Source organism: Ranitomeya variabilis, chromosome 5, assembly GCF_051348905.1.
Source record: "Ranitomeya variabilis isolate aRanVar5 chromosome 5, aRanVar5.hap1, whole genome shotgun sequence".
NCBI classification, from domain to species: Eukaryota; Metazoa; Chordata; class Amphibia; order Anura; family Dendrobatidae; genus Ranitomeya; species Ranitomeya variabilis.
In genome coordinates, this window is record NC_135236.1 from 397664615 (window position 1) to 397683595 (window position 18981).

At 39.1% G+C, this 18981-nt stretch overlaps 1 protein-coding gene across 1 annotated transcript in view; it reads left to right on the plus strand.

Moving 5' to 3' along the window:
* The window catches only part of IMMP2L (inner mitochondrial membrane peptidase subunit 2), a 2004242-nt gene that overhangs the window by 1477076 nt on the left and 508185 nt on the right, over positions 1-18981 (plus strand). Inside the window, exon 5 of the mRNA XM_077265075.1 lies at positions 484-586. Coding sequence (XP_077121190.1) covers positions 484-586 — 103 coding nt within the window. The remainder of the gene's footprint in view (positions 1-483; positions 587-18981) is intronic.

Genomic DNA, 18981 nt, shown 5'->3' on the forward strand with positions numbered 1-18981 from the left:
ACCACAAGAAGAAGCATCTTAACCTCTGAGCCGCCTCCACACAAGCTGACCCCAGGGCGGACATATAGCTTTCACTAATTGGTTGTACATGTAGGTTAATTTTCTTCCAATTTTGTCCACTTTAGATTGACTCAATACACTACAAATTTGGTAGCATGACTTTACTTAGTATCTTTATTTCTTCCTTGTTACAATCATTTAATTTCCAGTAAAACGTTAACATTTGAAGGAGCGGTAAAAAATTTATCCAGGCAAACCGGGTCACCAAATTGTGTGCAGAGCACCATTTTTATTCTATCTGGTATATCAACAAATGCAAAGGATTGATGTAAATGGGTAAAATACACAATGAAGATAAAATAATAACAGAGCTGAAAACATATCTTGTCCAATCAGAATTTTGCTTATAATTTCAGAAATTGCTCTAAAAAAGAAGTCTTCAATAACCATGTTTTTTGTTTTATTTTATTCTTCCCGCAACAGAACAACAGGATATAAAAATCAATATGTAAAGATTCCCAAAGGACATATATGGGTGGAAGGCGACCATCACGGGCACAGCTTTGACAGTAATGCCTTTGGTCCTGTAAGTGTTACATTACTTTTCTCTCTTTCAGAATTTATTGTTGAGTCCATCAGCTTGTACTTTTTGCTTCTTTAATGAACTATTGAAAATGTGATCTGCTTTTATACCAACTAGATGACCTGTATTAACCAAGTGCATGAAATAGGCACATCCAGATAAACAGCTCAGGGGATAATTTATATTAATTATGACCAGTATCAGAATAATAAAGAATTGTCAACTTCCTTACATGCATTTGATCGCACAAAGGAATTGACATATTTGTACTACTAAAAGATGTATCTTGGGCTTGCAGTAAAAATATATAAACATATACAGGTGCTTCTCAGAAAATTAGAATATCATCAAAAATTTAATTTATTTCTGTTCTACAGTACAACAAGTGAAACTCATATATGATATAGAGTCATTACAAACAGAGTGATGTTGGCCTACTGAAATGCATGTTCAGTAAAAGCAGTCAATACTTGGTCAGGTCTTCTTTTGCATCAATTACTGTATCAATGTGGTGTGGCATGGAGGTGATCAGCCTGTGGCCATGCTGAGGTGTTATGGAGCCCAGGTTACTTTGATAGCAGCCATCAGCTCATCTGCATTGTTAGGTCTGGTGTCTCTCATCTTCCTCTTGACAATGCCCCCTAGATTCTCTATGGGGTTAAGGTCAGGCAAATTTGTTGGCCAATCAAGCACAGTGATACTGTTGTTTTTAAACCAGGTATTGGTACTTTTGGCAGTGTGCACAGGTGCCAAGTCCTGCTGGAGAATGAAATTTCCATCTCCGAAAAGCTTGTCGGCAGAAGGAAGCATAAAGTGCTCTATAATTTCCTGGCAGACTGCTGCGCTGACTTTGGTCTTGAATAAACATAGTGGACCTATATCAGCAGATGACATGGCTCCCCAAATCATCACTGTTTGTGGAAACTTCACACTAGACCTCAAGCAGCTTGGATTGTGGCCTCTTCACTCTTCCTCCAGACTCAGGGACCTTGATTTCCAAATGAAATGCAAAATTTACTTTCATCTAAAAACAACATCTTGGACCACTGAGCAACAGTCCAGTTCTTTTTCTCTTTGGCCCAGGTAAGACGCTTCTGGCATTGTTTATTATTCATGAGTGGCTTGACACAAGGAATACAAGACTTGTAGCCCATGTCCTGGATATGTCTGTGTGTGGTGGCTCTTGAAGCAATGACTCCAGCAGCAGTCCTCTCCTTGTGAATTTGCCCCAGATTTTTGCATGGCCTTTTCTTAACAATCCTTTCAAGGCTGTGGTTATCCTGGTTGCTTGTTCACCTTTTTCTTCCACACTTTTTCCTTCCACTCAACTTTCCATTTATATGCTTGGATACTGTGAACAGCCAGCTTCTTTAGCAATGACCTTTTGTGGCTTACCCTCCTTGTGGAGTGTGTCAATGACTGCCTTCTGGACATTTGTCAAGTCAACAGTCTTCCCCATGATTGTGGAGCCCACTCACACAGACTAATGGACCTTTTTAAATGCTTAGGAAGCCTTTGCAGGTGTTTTTTGCTAATTATTCTAATTTACTGAGATAATGACTTTTGGGTTTTCATTGGCTGTAAGGCATAATCATCAAGATTAACAGAAATAAACACTTGAAATATATCACTCTGTTAGTAATTACCTATTGTTTAAACGGTTGTTAATGTGTTTTAGGTATTTAGTTTACATGTTTTTTGCATGTCAACAAGTATATTAAAATAATCATGAAATTTTGCAATTTTCACTCGGATTCGCTCAGCCTAAAACTATACTGACACTTTTTTTCTAGAAGAGACTTTTTGCTACTAATTTCATTATCAAAGTTATTTCATTATCATCACAGGCAGTATTACAATGAACTAGTTAAAGGGAATCTGTCACCTCATTTTTCGCATATACAGTGCCTTGCGAAAGTATTCAGCCCCCTGGAACTTTTCAACCTTTTCCCACATATCATGCTTCAGACATAAAGATATCCTAATGTAAATTTTTAGTGAAGAATCAACAACCAGTGGAACACAATTATAAAGTTGAAAAAATTGTATTGGTTATTTTAAATTTTTGTGGAAATTCAAAAACTGAAAAGTGGGGCGTGCAATATTATTTGTCCCTTTTACTTTCAGTGCAGCAAACTCACTCCAGAAGTTCATTCTGGATCTCTGAATGATCCAATGTTGTCCGAAATGTCTAATGATGCTAAATATAATCCACCTGTGTGTAATCAAGTCTCCTTATAAATGCACCTGCTCTGTAATAGTCTCAGGGTTCTGTTTGAAGCACAGAGAGCATCATGAAGATCAAGGAACACAACAGGCAGGTCCGTGATACTGTTGTGGAGAAGTTGAAAGCTGGATTTGGATACAAAATGATTTCTATAACTTTAAACATCCCAAGTAGCACTGTGCAAGCGATCATATTGAAATGGAAGGAGTATCATACCACTACAAATCTACCAAGACCCGGCCGTCCCTCTAAACTTTAATCTCAAACCAGGAGAAAACTGAGGCCCATGATCACTCTGGATGAACTGCAGAGACCTACAGCTGAGGTGGGACAGTCTGGCCATATGACAACAATCAGTCATACACTGCACAAATCTGGCCTTTATGGAAGTGAGGCAAGAAGAAAGCCATTTCTCAAAGATATCCATAAAAAGTGTTGTTTAAAGTTTGCAACAAGCCACCTGGGAGACACACCAAACATGTGGAAAAAGGTGCTCTGGTCAGATGAAACCAAAATCGAACTTTTTGGCAACAATGCCAAATGATATGTTTGGCATAAAGGCAAAGCAGCTCATCACCTTGAACACACCATCCCCACTGTCAAACATATTGGTGGCAGCATCATTGCTTGGGCCTGCTTTTCTTCAGCAGAGACAGGGAAGATGGTTAAAATTAATGGGAAGATGGATGGAGCCAAATACAGGACCATTCTTGAAGAAAACCTGTTGGAGTCTGCAAAATACCTGAGACTGGGACGGAGATTTGCCAAACATAAAGCAAAATCTACAATGGAATGGTTCACGAATAAACGTATCCAGGTGTTAGAATGGTAAAGTCAAAGTCCAGACCTCAATCCAATCAAGAATCTGTGGAAAGAGCTGAAAACTGCTGTTCCCAAACGATCTCCATCAAACTTCACTGAGCTCGAGCTGTTTGCCAAGGAAGAATGGGCAAGAATTTCAGTCTCTCAATGTACAAAACTGATAGAGACATACCCCAAGTGACTGTTATTGCAGCAAAAGGTGGTGCAACAAAGTATTAAGTTAAAGGGGCCGAATAATATTGCACGCCCCACATTTCAGTTTTTGAATTTCCACAAAAATTTAAAATAACCAATAATTTTTTTTCAACTTCACAATTGTGTTCCACTTGTTGTTGGTTCTTCACCAAAAATTTACATTTGGTATCTTTATGTTTGAAACATGATATGTGGGAAAAGGTTGAAAAGTTCCAGGGGGCCGAATATTTTCGCAATGCACTGTAAGCTGTGGCCACCGCCATTAGGGTTTATCTACAGCATTCTATAATGCTGTAGATAAGCCCCCGATGTAACCTGAAAGATAAGAGAAACAAGTTTGATATTGCTCACCCAGGGGCGGTCCAGTACGGTCCGGGTCTGATGGGCGTCGCAGGTCCGGGTCCTGCGCCTCCCATCTTCATGTGATGGTGTCCTCTTTCTTTCTTCTGTCGCAGCTCCTGTGCAGGTGTAATTCTCTGCCCTGTTGAGGGCAGATCGAAGTACTGCAGTGCACAGGTACCGGGAAAGCTCAGAGAGGCTCGGCGCCTGCGCCCTGCAGTACTTTTCGCTGCCCTCAACAGGGCAGATCAGTATGCTTGCGCAGGAGCTACAACAGAAGCTAGGAAGAGGACATCATCACATGAAGATGGGAGGCGCCAGACCCGGACCAGCGAAGCTCATCGACCTGGACCATACCAGACCGCCCCCCGGGTGAGTATAATCTAACTTCTTTTTCTGATCTTTCAGGTTACATCAGGGGCTTATCTACAGCATTACAAAATAATAATAATAATTGTGGTGGCCACAGCTTATACGCAAAAAATTAGGTGAAACTAGTTGAACTAGTATATATAACACTTAAGTAAAATCTATCCACTTGAGGGCACTAGTAAGTGACAGCACTGACTTCTCTGATTTTTTCTGAAGACAGTGCTTGCTCCAAGTGAAGGAGTAAAAACAAATGAGAAGAAGAGTTTACTGGGCCCCTTAGCCATGCCTAGGGTGCACCGAACACCTTAATTAGCACATGTGGATAAACTTCAGTTTCTGCATCGCAGAGGCAGCTATAAGAACACTAAAAGTGTGATTTTTCTAGAGACTATATCCACTAAAATGCTATGTGCTTAGTTTATTCTGTCAGTTTCAGTTGACAGACTCCCTTTAACACCTATATATAGATAACACAGAATCCGCCATTGACAGTATTTTATGGGAGAAGGCATAATAATCACTACACAGATGATTGAGCATGCCCTCAACACTATATAAAAGTGAATAATCTCCAGAGTATTGTGTCCTAACATCCATGGAGCCGCAGCAAAGCACATATCTTAGTAGCCCGTCTAATAATAATACACAGAAAATAGAATAAAGAAATATTCAATCAGAAAATTAAAAAAGCATATAAAAAATAAATCAGTATTTGGTTTCAATTAGAAAAATTATAAGCAATATATTCCCTTTAATGTCTTGCATTTGCCTTTTTAATGTAAAATAATCTTTTTTTACAGAATTCATGTATATTCATGTGCTATTTATAAGAGCTCTTTACATGCTTTGTGTAGACATAGCATTTTGCTATCTACACCATGCATCTTTGAAGCCCGTCAGTCAAAAAGATAAAAAAATTAGTTTGCAACTTCCATCTCTTCTGTGGCTAGGCTATGATTGTGCTATTTCTGCAGGCGATGTTCCTATTTAAATTTCATTGTTTTGTTGATGTTTTATATAGCGCTTTCCTTAAGGTTTCTTTCTTCATAGTAACTTGTTTTAATTTCTTTGAAGCATCATAATGCTGTTTTCTTTGCTTGCAAGCCAGGCCTCCAGATATAATGCTCAGTTTGGTTTTATTCTTCAGCTGTTAAGGGCGATTACTTAGTCATATTGTAGAACTGTGTGTGCTCATTTTATACGGACATCCATCAGATGGGATTTATTGCTTTAAAATGGCAAATGCTGGAAGTATATATTGTGTTCATGTTAGTATATGATTTCTTCTGCTCGTGACATTGTAACAGCTTTGATATGTTCCACTTCTCAATTTATAACTGCGCTGCTGAATCATTTTAGAGCTCTCAATACATTGTAAAAGAAACCATTTAGTACAGTATGTTTGAGTGTAAGGGCTTTGAACATTGTATTAAAAATGATTCTAGGCCAACGTGCCTCACTATCAGCGGCACTGATATAGAGTTCTTTGGGAAACAATTTAATATCAGTGTCGATAAAGCACAAACCTTTAGTTATCACATGTAGAGAAGAATGAAAGTTGCTGAATGAAGGCTTAGTCTGACTAAACAATTACATATCTAGTTCTGCAATGTACACGTGTATAGCTGTAAGGTCTATGGGGTATTATAAGAATGTGTAAATCAATACTCATGTACTGTACCTTGGTACTTATGTAACCAGATGGGTACATACATTTTCCTCTTCTTTTCCTTTCATATCACTACTTTTACCTTATTATTGTACATTAGTACTACAGCGTACCCTGTGACCAATGATGGATAAAGATAATTTATCCAGTATGTTGCACACTGTTGGACAAATATTCCTTTTTGTTTTTGACATAGAACGTCATAATTAATGCAACATTTTAAGGGGTTCGATGCCATGCAGCCAGAATACTGGGGTTCTGACCTCATGTGCCCCCAATGGTGTTTATAAAATGATTATATTCTCTGAGTGCAACTTCAAGCTAGGCTGACATAAATTGTCACTCTCTATTGAAACTACTTAATCATACTAAAATTTTCTTTAGTTTTCTCAAAAATATGGGGCCCAATTCATCACATTATTTACACCAGAATTAGAAGAACAAAAGCTTTGAAAAGTTGCAAAGTTTTGGCACAACCCAAGGCTGTATTGCAACTGCTGACATTCTCATGCCATTTCCATGGCAGTGTAGCCGCCCCAGCTTGTCAAATTCATGAAGAACAGTTGCCCCGAATCTTACTATAGGTCCTTGACTGGAGTAAGATGTCATGGGATTACCTCGACAGTGTGGGGCCAGAATACCACAACGTCTGTTTGCTCCTACTCAGGCGCTGAATAGAAGCACTCCTCCTTCATTTTAAATTTGTTTATTCTGGATGAAAAGGGGTTAGTCGGCCATGTTGGAAATCCCTGTGCTCACAGCTGAGCTCGGTTAGCCACTCCTTTCCCCTTTATAAACTGGGATCTGTTACAAATCCTTGTCAGAGCAAGCATTTGATGCATGGCTAATGAAGGGAGAGGAGTTCATATGGGAAGGAGAGTTACAGGAGTTATTAGTGACTGTTGCTTGGTTTGTATATGTGGTACTTCCTTATCCTTCTCTGACTTTGTTTTTTCCCCTACCTCCACATCCCGGTGCATTCCAATGTTATATGTGAGTGAATATTTTGTATGCCTGTAGTTTTCTGTTAACCCTTGTCTGTGCTCCCTTGTTTGTTGGGTTGGTGTACTATGGTGCACAGTAGCGCCTCTCTTCCCTGGGTGGGGAAGAGAACAGACGGAGTGCTAACTGAGGAGATAAAGCAAGTGTGGAGAACTCAACATATTCACCTTCAGAAGTATCCCAGGGAGTAGAGCGAGCTAGGGCGCCCCCTAGTGTTAGGGACAGGAAAGGAGCCCCTGGTGTTGGGTCACCCCACATCTGTGTCATGAAAGATTTATGATGAGGTGCACATGGAGGCTCACACCACTTTTCAGATGTGCCAGATTCATAAAAAGGCATGCACTTTTTAATAAATCAGTAGTGTCTAACTCCAGAGCACTCCCTCATCAAGACCAGTGTTAAAACCAATGGTTTTGATTAATCAGGGCCATAAGCTTCTTTGTCCTATTGTGTTTCCAGTAGATTAAATCACAAAGATTTGTAGGACCATGTTCCAGTGGCCAAATCTGTAGTTTGTGTCTCTTGAACCATTGCCTTTTGAGTCTCTCTTACCTTCTAGTATCCCTGGCATGGTCATGCATGCATCATGCTGTAATGATGACTACTAATTAGAAGTGGCACTGGCAAGTAAGAAAAGATCTGCAATGCTCTGGTTCGTATTCCATATACGTCCAGTAATCTATTTTGCTCAATTTTAGTTTCCTATCTTTATGGAGCCATGAATTCTCACATTTGTGCCTATATATAAAAGCTGCACAGTAAAAATTAATTCAAAGGGTATATGGATAGTTTTTTACCTGCATACATATGTAAACTTTAAGTGCAAGTTGCTTTTTTGTTACGACTGTCAAAGTACATACATATGGGTAATGTATAAACCAGGAAAATAAATACCTGATCCTGTCAGGTCCCTGTTCAGAATAGGGAAAAACCCTACTCTGTTCCTGCTTGACTACAGAAGTTGGCACCCTAAGACAATGTAATGGCACCACCACTCAACGACAACTTACTCTGAATGTCCTTAGCAGCTCCTAAGATTGCTAGAGTAGCAGTTCCCTAAGACTACAGGAATCACACACAAAACTACAGCAACCCACACAAACTACAGCAAAGTGAATAAATCCAACAAAGTCTACCAACCACAAAACACAGACTCAAGTGTTTCAATCCAGAGGTATGACAGTTTTATTAATTTTAGATCATAACAACATAAAATTAAAGCGCCAAGTCTGAGTTCCCTGCCCATAGTCTTATATTCACCTTCCGGTGTCTTCAGTTGTTATCACCACCATTCCCATCAGTCTCCCGCAGTTAGTGACCTTCTGGATGCTCCAGTATTTTATGGAGTGAGACAGAGGTAAAAAATCAGTACAAATCTATGAGAGCCTTATTCTGGCTCTCATAGACTTGCATTGAGAGCTTGTGACCGTTACCTCTGACTTCCGGCCAGTCAGAAGCTGCAGTCACAAGATGGTGCCATGGGACCAGAGCAGCACCTAAAAATGGTGAAGATGCCTGAGGGTGAGTATAGAATAGGGAAAGGGACCTTAGGTTTAAAGCACCCCTCCAGCGCTGAATAAAGCAACAATGATGGAGTGGTGCTTTCAGTTTGTGGCTTTCGGATGAGTTGAAGAAAAATATCTTATCTCATGTGTATTCTTCTTCTATGCTTTGGTTTTATTTAACTGAATTTTCGTTAGATTTTACCTTCTCACTTGCTCACTTATCACCAGTTTCACCACTTGGTGATCGGTAATTGGTATTTGCAATTATATGAAATCTAAGTCTTTGTATTCTAAAGAATGGACTGCAGTTTATGACTAATATGCAAATCATCTATGCTCTCAAGCACTGAAATGTTAGCATTTTGTTTATTTTTATGTGAAAGTAATAAGTAAGCAGAATAAAAAAAAAATTAATAACTACTTTATTTGTAAGACTTTCAAATATCTTACCAGTAGGCAAAGGGATGTTTTCAAGGTCACTAGGCTTGACCCTAAGATTCAGTGGAGGACTGTGCAGACTTTATTGCTTTATAACATGTATATGTTCTTTTTGTACATATTCTCTGTCATGGGAATAGAACTTGCTCATCTTTTCCACCTATTCAGAATTATTTAGTTTTACAAAACTGTCTAAAAGTCGAGTACTTTGTCTGACATTGCAGATATACATTGTGCAGTTCTGTAACCTATTGTATTTTATAGATCTGGTAATCTCACCATAAATTGCCAATTTGAGATATATTCAATAAGTTTTAACAAGAGGAAAATGCAGCTATTTTTCTCAAGTACACAACTCCTGGCTTTGAGAGAGAAATTTTCTGGATCGTTTTCCTGCTTCCCTTGACAGCCGTGACTTAGGGGCACCACTTCTATTTATACTTCTTTCCTAACATTACTTGCAGTCCTTGTGAAAGTCTACTGCAGGAGAATGGTAAGAAATGTATTGTTAAATAACATGTATTTTGCTGAATTGATAAAGATTATGATTACTGCCTGCCCTTAACATCTTCCTTTACATTACCATGAAATATCTAATTATTTATACATAAACAGTGTTACATAAAATATATAATATAAAACATACGGTATGTTACATACGTTATTCCATTTCAGAATATTATTGCATATTCCCAATCAAGTCTTTAAAGGCCTAAGGCTATGTGCACACGTTGCGGAATTGGGTGCAGAATTTTCCGCACAAAATCTGCATCTCCTGGCAGAAACCGCAGCTGCAGAATTGCCATGGATTTTGTGCGGTTTTGATGCGGAATTGATGCGGATTTTGTGCAGATTTTCTGCGGTTTTTACCACTGCGGATTTCTATAATGGAAGGGTGCAGAAACGCTGCAGATCTGCACAAAAGAAGTGACATGCTACTTCTTTTCATTCCGCTGCGGATTTAGTGCGGATTTTTCTGCACCATTAGCACAGCTTTTTTTTTGCTATTGATTTACATTGTACTGTAAATCACTGTGCGGATCTGCAGCGTTTCTGCGCGGAAAAATCTGCTGCGGATCCGCACTAAATCCGCATCGTGTGCACATAGCCTTATACATGCTCGTCCACCTATTTTGACATGGGGCTCTACCTCAAGCTACAATTAATAGATAGATAGAAAAAAATCCAAACTTTCCAGACCCACTGAAAGGTATTTAAATTAGCATTATTACTATTGGGTGTTAAATTCTTTAACAAAAAGGATGTGTATACTTTATAAGATTTGTGACTAGCTTAGTGACTATTCCTAATGGGGCTTATTATGGCTTCCAACTATAGTAGTTGTCATTTTGCACCTGGTACTATTGTAATAGACCTTAAAGTGACTGATTAGGAGAACTGATGTTCAATGCAATTTGTTCAGTTTATTTTAGATTGAAATGCCCTAGTATGGATTTTCATGTTTTTACGTTTGGCTATGTTAATGAGTGATTTTATTCAAGTAATGGAAAGGGAAAGAGGTTTAACATTTATCATTTGCCAACTGTTATTATTAAAGTTGAGGTTCATTGTGCAACATTTGTCTGAACTTTATTATTATCTTTTATAATGGTCCCACATAAAAAGAACCTATTACCTCTAATAATGCTATTTATCTTCAAATGTAGTGATAATATACAAGTAAATCTACCCTTTATAACATGTCGCGAAGGCTAACTACAACAGCGGCTACATCGGGAAAATTATATAATAACCATCCATTTAATTTTTATTTCATTAATTAAGAGTTCATATGAAAAAAGCAACCTTGCAATATATCTTAACAGAAAAATTAACTTTATACATTCTCATTTCTGTGTTCAGAGAAGAAAGATTTTCCCATTACTGGTATAGGAGAATTCTTTGGTGAGAGGAGCTATGGTTAGACATAGACATTCTGCAGCAAATTTTCCTGAAATGACAGTTACAGTTATCCATAGACCTTTATGAGATGCAATTGTCATCTCCTGTCAATAATTTTCTCTGTAATGATAAAGTGTATGACACAAAGAAGAGGAATGACTTGGCACTTTCATTTATTTAAAATAGTAAACTCCTGTGTGAACTCATTCTGACATCCAAAGCCCAAAATGTATGGGGGTGCTCAGCTAACCAGTAGCACATGGGGAAAGGGCATTATAGTGTGTCCAGTGAAGAACGTTAGCAGTACTCCTCAATGTTCATAAGTTTTGTTTTTTATTTCAAATCTTCCTTAAAACCATCTCTGTAGCAGAGGGAGCTGGGGAGATCGGCAGGTATAGAAGAGCAGACGATGGCCATTTTGCGTTGCAACACTTCCATGGGTCTACACTGAACACACTATAAAGATGAAGTCTGTATTCATTGCAGGCAGATTTTATTCATGAATTGAGGATTTTGAGAATGAAAGATCAGTTCAGGAATGGAATTGTGATGAGCTGTTACAGTAACCTCTCACTACACAGGGAGCACAGCTGTAATAACTCTGTGATGCACTGACTGACAGTGAGCTTTGCAGTATGTGCCTCGAGCAGGCTGGGAGTCAATGTCAAAGTTAGTAACTACAGCACTGTGTAGCGAGTGGTGGTTGATAAAGCTCCCTGGAAATGAGCGGCTGCAGGGAGAATATACTTTCATTTTCTCCCTGTAGCTGCTGCTTCATTAAGCCACTATATTTGCAGGTCATTAGCATTTATGGAGGTGAGCGGTTCTCCTTAAATAACCAAATTTATATGAATTAAAAGTTTAAATTAAAAGTTTACTAAAGCAAAAGTTAAAATTTTAACCTTTACTTACTCTGTTTCAATTCCGTGCAAACATGGCTTTTTTGTCATGTAAAATGTTTTAATTGTGCTGTCAATTATGCAACGATATAATCATGACACAAAGCCAAAGACACAGCTGATAATCATAGTGTTTTGGCAATGGCAAAATAAAACAACTCTAAAGTAATTGGATCCAGATGGTTGTACATCCTCTTTACCAAGTCAAATGATGCTGTTCTTCTGTATCCAGAATGCCCAAAATAACATTAGTTTATGCACTCCTCATTGTGACTAGACAATGGAAACATATGGGTTTCTCATAAAAGAGGCCATTATTTGCTAAGAAGTAATATACCGAGATTGTTTGGGGGGAGTTCATTCTTTTATCTTTAAATGGGAATGCTTTGTGATAACATTGAATGCAGCATGAAGTCTGCAGATTTTCAGCAGGTTGACCAAACATTTTGTCCACAGGAGATAAAAGCTGGCAACTGTTGATTGTGTTCAGCATTTCTTCCAATGCACCTGCACATCCTGAACCACACAGTGCCAGAAATGATCTCTGCACCCACATCAATATGAGGTAGAAGGGACAAGTATTGTGTAGTGCTGAAATGGTATCAGTGTGTATAGGCAATATTGTGTCTTTTCTCCTCTGATTTATGTGCTGGTTTTGAAATCTCTTCATACCTGCAGTTTGTTTCAGTAGTTTTTGCCTTTAAAGCAGCAGGAAAATAATGTGTTAAGGAGTGAAGGAGAAGAGATAAATGACTATTCTTCTACTTAATTATAAAGAGGTTTCCAGTAATCTTAAATTATTAACCCCTTTCTGACCTCGGACGGGATGAGCCCGCGTCAAAGCCGGGACGTGTCAGCTGTTTTGAACAGCTGACATGTGCCCACAATAGCGGTGGGTGAAATCGCGATTCACACGCCCCCGGAAGAAGCTAGGGCAAAACGTACATTGGGGTGAGGAGGGTCTCCGTGATAGATCTCTGGCTATTCTATCGGCTCGGTTATCTTGGTGCTGTACCCTTACAGGTAATACATAAGGTGCCATGATATATTTGTATATTCGGTTGGCCGTACTACCACTGTGGTATATACTTGTTTCTGTTTCGGTTGTGGTTATCGGTACAGTACTATTAGTGATATATGCCAGTGAGTGGGTTAGTCCTGGGACATATGTTCCTATAACATATGGTTATAATTGATGATTTAGCACTGTTATAGGATTAAGTGGACGGAATTATCCCTGGTCACTATGCATTTAATTAATATTAACTGAGCTATATATTTACCATCTTTTGATATGAGATATTGCCATACTATTTGGAGCCCTTCCTATTGGATGTCTTTAAATGATTATTTTTTTTGGCGTATAACAAATTGTTTTTATAAAATGTTTCAATAAATGTTGAATGTTTTAATGTTATGGTTCGCTTCTTTTTGACTACTTGCTAGTAATCTTTTTGTGTGGTTATACATTGTTGAAGTGCCAGCGGATATACTCAGGGACTTTGATTGTACTGCAGGCATGAAAAAGTGTAATGTTAAAGAAAAAGGCCGGTGAAAATAAGAAGTTACAATGTAGTGTGATGCAGTGGTAGGACCATACACAGTGAAACGGCAGTGACCCAAGCAAGTTCAAACAAAACTTTCTTTTATTGTGTTTCTTCACACAGTCAATATAGTATATGGCTTCTTCATACAGTCCATTAATAATGCATGGCTATATGATGCAGTCAATACACAGGCCGAACTTCCCTCTGTCCAGTTTCCCTGGGTGATCGCACGCCGGTAACAAGTCTCTGTACTCACTCAGTGCACTGCACTCTGCAGAGTGCAGCCGGGTACACATAAGACAGCCCTAGACGCAGGGTTTCAGTCTCTCTGGTTCCTTTAGCCTCTGTGCTGCTCCACACAGAGAGAGCTCTACAGACAACTGCCCTGTCTGCTTCCAAGAACACACTGACACACCTCCCCCACTACTACAGGGCTTTTTAATCAGTCACTGCTTCACTATTCTAACTACAGCCACACCTGTGTCTGTAGTATGCCCTCATGGCCTCACTACGCTTCCATGCACATTCTAGAGAGCACATACAGTGCCCCCTAGCTGTAACAGGGGTCACTGCCTCACAGTAGTAAGATGTTGCTTGTTGATAATGAAAAGGAAAAATGATAAGTTTAAAAATAATAAAAATAATGTCATTGTATGCATGTGTCTTTAGGTATAAATGTATTGAAGAAGTATGAAAAACTGAGTACGATCCCATGTGACAGCTGTACTGATAAAAAAGCCAAAATAGTGCTTTTGATTACTGTTCCGCTAGCGTGTTTGTTTGCTAGTGACCGCTCTATAAGGAAAGATGTTGTAGTTGGCAGGAGTGGAAGTTGTAAAAAGTGATGAAAAAGAAGTAAAAGGTTCAAGAGCTGTGTGCTCCTGAACTGCAAAAATTATGCAAACCCTTCAGTTACTCACTATAAGCTATAAAGTACTTAGTATAAGCTAGAAAAAGGTAACGCAGGGCATTAAATTACGTAAGGAATGCTGTTCAAATGTAAAATGAAATAATTTACTAATACACTTTTCATTTTCGAACGTACAAAAAATTTAGCAGTGGTCACTCGGTCTAAGAAGTGCTTTAGTTGACTTGTAATCCATGACGCTGTGCCATAGATACAAATGGTGGGAGATCCCTACTCCTGCATCTGTGTGTATTGGTTTCTCACTGGAGATGTTTCTAAAGGGGATGGCACTCCGACTTACTCTATTAGCTGACCAACCCTTGACTTCTTTATTACTGTCTTTGCACAAGAGTGCCTATTGGTGGGCAAGTGGTACAAGTGAAGAATGGGGGCATGTCAGGATTTGTGCTACACCCCACCTAATAAGATCTTTAGGAAGTATCCATGCAAATTAATTTCTATAACATTTGTAAATTTGGTCCAGCCTAAGCAAGTACCAAATTATAAATGTCACTTTACTAAGATTATTAAGGGTAGCCACTCTTGTTCCCCAACTCAGTTTAATTGACATGTCATAGTGAGTCTGGCAGAGGGAAGTTATCTGATGAACACTTCTACACTGAGGACATAGAGAGAAATTTAGTTAATATCCAGATTTTTTAGATTCAAACTTTGCAAATCTGTGTGGTTATGCAATCAGGAAAAAAGGAATGTTCTTACATGGTTATCTTCTCTGGATTGTGTTCTGTTATTCGAGGGATACTCCTAAAAGTGTTTATGTAAGCAGCTATAATTCCCTGGAAGGTGTTCTGCTCCTTGTATTCATGTACTTTAGGCAGCGAGCCAAGAAACATTAAACCTACACAGGACAATTACTGTTCATTTAGGAGCAGACACTCTTTATGAACATCAGCATTAAGGTCCAAAGAACTGTCAACAGATTTAACATTCTGCAAATATCTGCTGCCCAAGACAGTGTGCTGCTTCCTTGTAGGTGTACAGCGTCTCAGGTAAAAATCTTCTGCCTCAGTACACGGCTTTGATGCGTGAAAGCTTTACCCTTGGTACTCACTTTTACCATCTGTGCGCATTACAGCAAGTCAGCTGTTCTCCAAAAGGATAATAATTTGGCTGACAACATGCAGTACATATATCACACTAATTTATGCCTAGTTTTGTTTTGTTGGACAGTTAAAATGCCTCAGAGCCATGACATATATGATGATAAATGAAAGGTTCTAACACACACAACATTAATCTTAGCGTTATTGCCAATTAATGTCTAGCTCCTTTCACATTTTGTTATTACCAACAACCAAAGGTTTATATCTGCCCAGAATGTATAAAAATAACTTTTTTTTGGAAAAGGTCAGATAAATGTGGCCCTTTGGATAGGCTCAGCATACAGTGCATGCTAGGAGCAATCCCAGTGCATATGTCTAACATTATGCATACGCAATGTGTGAACTGAGCCTTGGATAGTTATTAACCCCTTCACCCCCAAGGGTGGTTTGCACGTTAATGACCGGGCCAATTTTTACAATTCTGACCACTGTCCCTTTATGAGGCTATAACTCTGGAACGCTTTGACGGATCTTGGCGATTCTGACATTGTTTTCTCGTGACATATTGTACTTCATGTTAGTGGTAAAATTTATTCGATATAACTTGCGTTTATTTGTGAAAAAAATGGAAATTTGGCGAAAATTTTGAAAATTTTGCAATTTTCCAACTTTGAATTTTTATGCCCTTAAATCACAGACATATGTCACGCAAAATACTTAATAAGTAACATTTCCCACATGTCTACTTTACATCAGTACAATTTTGGAACCAACATTTTTTTTTGTGACGGAGTTATAAGGGTTAAAAGTTGACCAGCAATTTCTCATTTTTACAACACCATTTTTTTTTAGGGACCACATCTCATTTGAAGTCATTTTGAGGGGTCTATATGATAGAAAATACTCAAGTGTGACACCATTCTAAAAACTGCACCCCTCAAGGTGCTCAAAACCACATTCAAGAAGTTTATTAACCCTTCAGGTGTTTCACAGGAATTTTTGGAATGTTTAAATAAAAATGAACATTTAACTTTTTTTCACACAAAATTTATTTCAGCTCCAATTTGTTTTATTTTACCAAGGGTAACAGGAGAAAATGGACCCCCAAGGTTGTTGTACAATTTGTCCTGAGTACGCTGATACCCCATATGTGGGGGTAGACCACTGTTTGGGCGTATGGCAGAGCTCGGAAGGAAAGGAGCGCCATTTGACTTTTCAATGCAAAATTGACTGGAATTGAGATGGGACGCCATGTTGCGTTTGGAGAGCCCCTGATGTGCCTAAACACTGAAACCCCCTACAAGTGACACCATTTTGGAAAGTAGACCCCCTAAGGAACTTATCTTGATGTGTGGTGAGCACTTTGACCCACCAAGTGCTTCACAGAAGTTTATAATGCAGAGCCGTAAAAATAAAAAATCATATTTTTTCACAAAAATGATCTTTTCGCCCCCAATTTTTTATTTTCCCAAGGGTAAGAGAAGAAATTGGACCCCAAAAAATGTTGTGCAATTTGTCCTGAGTACGATGATACCCCATATGTGGGTGTAAACCATTGTTTGGGCGCATGGCAGAGCTTGGAAGGGAAGGAGCGCCATTTGACTTTTCAATGCAAAATTGACTGGAATTGAGATGGGACGCCATGTTGCGTTTGGAGAGCCCCTGATGTGCCTAAACACTGAAACCCCCTACAAGTGACACCATTTTGGAAAGTAGACCCCCTAAGGAACTTATCTTGATGTGTGGTGAGCACTTTGACCCACCAAGTGCTTCACAGAAGTTTATAATGCAGAGCCGTAAAAATAAAAAATCATATTTTTTCACAAAAATGATCTTTTCGCCCCCAAGTGTTTATTTTCCCAAGGGTAAGAGAAGAAATTGGACCCCAAAAAATGTTGTGCAATTTGTCCTGAGTACGATGATACTCCATATGTGGGTGTAAACCATTGTTTGGGCGCATGGCAGAGCTTGGAAGGGAAGGAGCGCCATTTGACTTTTCAATGCAAAATTGACTGGAATTGAGATGGGACGCCATGTTGCGTTTGGAGAGCCCCTGATGTGCCTAAACACTGAAACCCCCTACAAGTGACACCATTTTGGAAAGTAGACCCCCTAAGGAACTTATCTTGATGTGTGGTGAGCACTTTGACCCACCAAGTGCTTCACAGAAGTTTATAATGCAGAGCCGTAAAAATAAAAAATCATATTTTTTCACAAAAATGATCTTTTCGCCCCCAATTGTTTATTTTCCCAAGGGTAAGAGAAGAAATTGGACCCCAAAAAATGTTGTGCAATTTGTCCTGAGTACGATGATACCCCATATGTGGGTGTATACCATTGTTTGGGCGCATGGCAGAGCTTGGAAGGGAAGGAGCGCCATTTGACTTTTCAATGCAAAATTGACTGGAATTGAGATGGGACGCCATGTTGCGTTTGGAGAGCCCCTGATGTGCCTAAACATTGAAACTCCCTACAAGTGACACCATTTTGGAAAGTAGACCCCCTAAGGAACTTATCTAGATGTGTGGTGAGCACTTTGACCCACCAAGTGCTTCACAGAAGTTTATAATGCAGAGCCGTAAAAATAAAAAATCATATTTTTTCACAAAAATGATCTTTTCGCCCCCAATTTTTTATTTTCCCAAGGGTAAGAGAAGAAATTGGACCCCAAAAAATGTTGGCCAATTTGTCCTGAGTACGCTGATACCCCATATGTGGGTGTAAACCATTGTTTGGGCGCATGGCAGAGCTTGGAAGGGAAGGAGCGCCATTTGACTTTTCAATGCAAAATTGACTGGAATTGAGATGGGACGCCATGTTGCGTTTGGAGAGCCCCTGATGTGCCTAAACATTGAAACTCCCTACAAGTGACACCATTTTGGAAAGTAGACCCCCTAAGGATCTTATCTAGATGTGTTTTGAGAGCTTTGAACCCCCAAGTGTTTCACTACAGATTATAACGCAGAGCCGTGAAAATAATTTTTATTTTTTTTCTCAAAAATGATTTTTTAGCACCCAGCTTTGTATTTTTACAAGGGTAACAGAATAAATTGGACCCCAAAATTTGTTTTCCAATTTGTCCTGAGTACGCTGATACCCCATATGTGGGGGGGAACCACTGTTTGGGCGCATGACAGAGCTCGGAAGGGAAGGAGCGCCATTTGGAATGCAGACTTAAATGGATTGGTCAGCAGCCGTCACGTTGCATTTGCAGAGCCCCTGATGTACCCAAACAGTACAAACCCCCTACAAGTGACCCCATATTGGAAACTAGACCTCCCAAGGAACTTATCTAGATGTGTTTTGAGAACTTTGAACCCCCAAGTGTTTCACTAAAGTTTATAGCGCAAAGCCGTGAAAATAAAAATTCTTTTTTTTTTTTCACAAAAATGATTTTTTAGCCCCCAGTTTTGTATTTTTACAAGGGTAACAGGATAAATTAGACCCCAAAAGTTGTTGTCCAATTTGTCCTGAGTACGTTGATACCCCATATGTGGGGGGGAACCACTG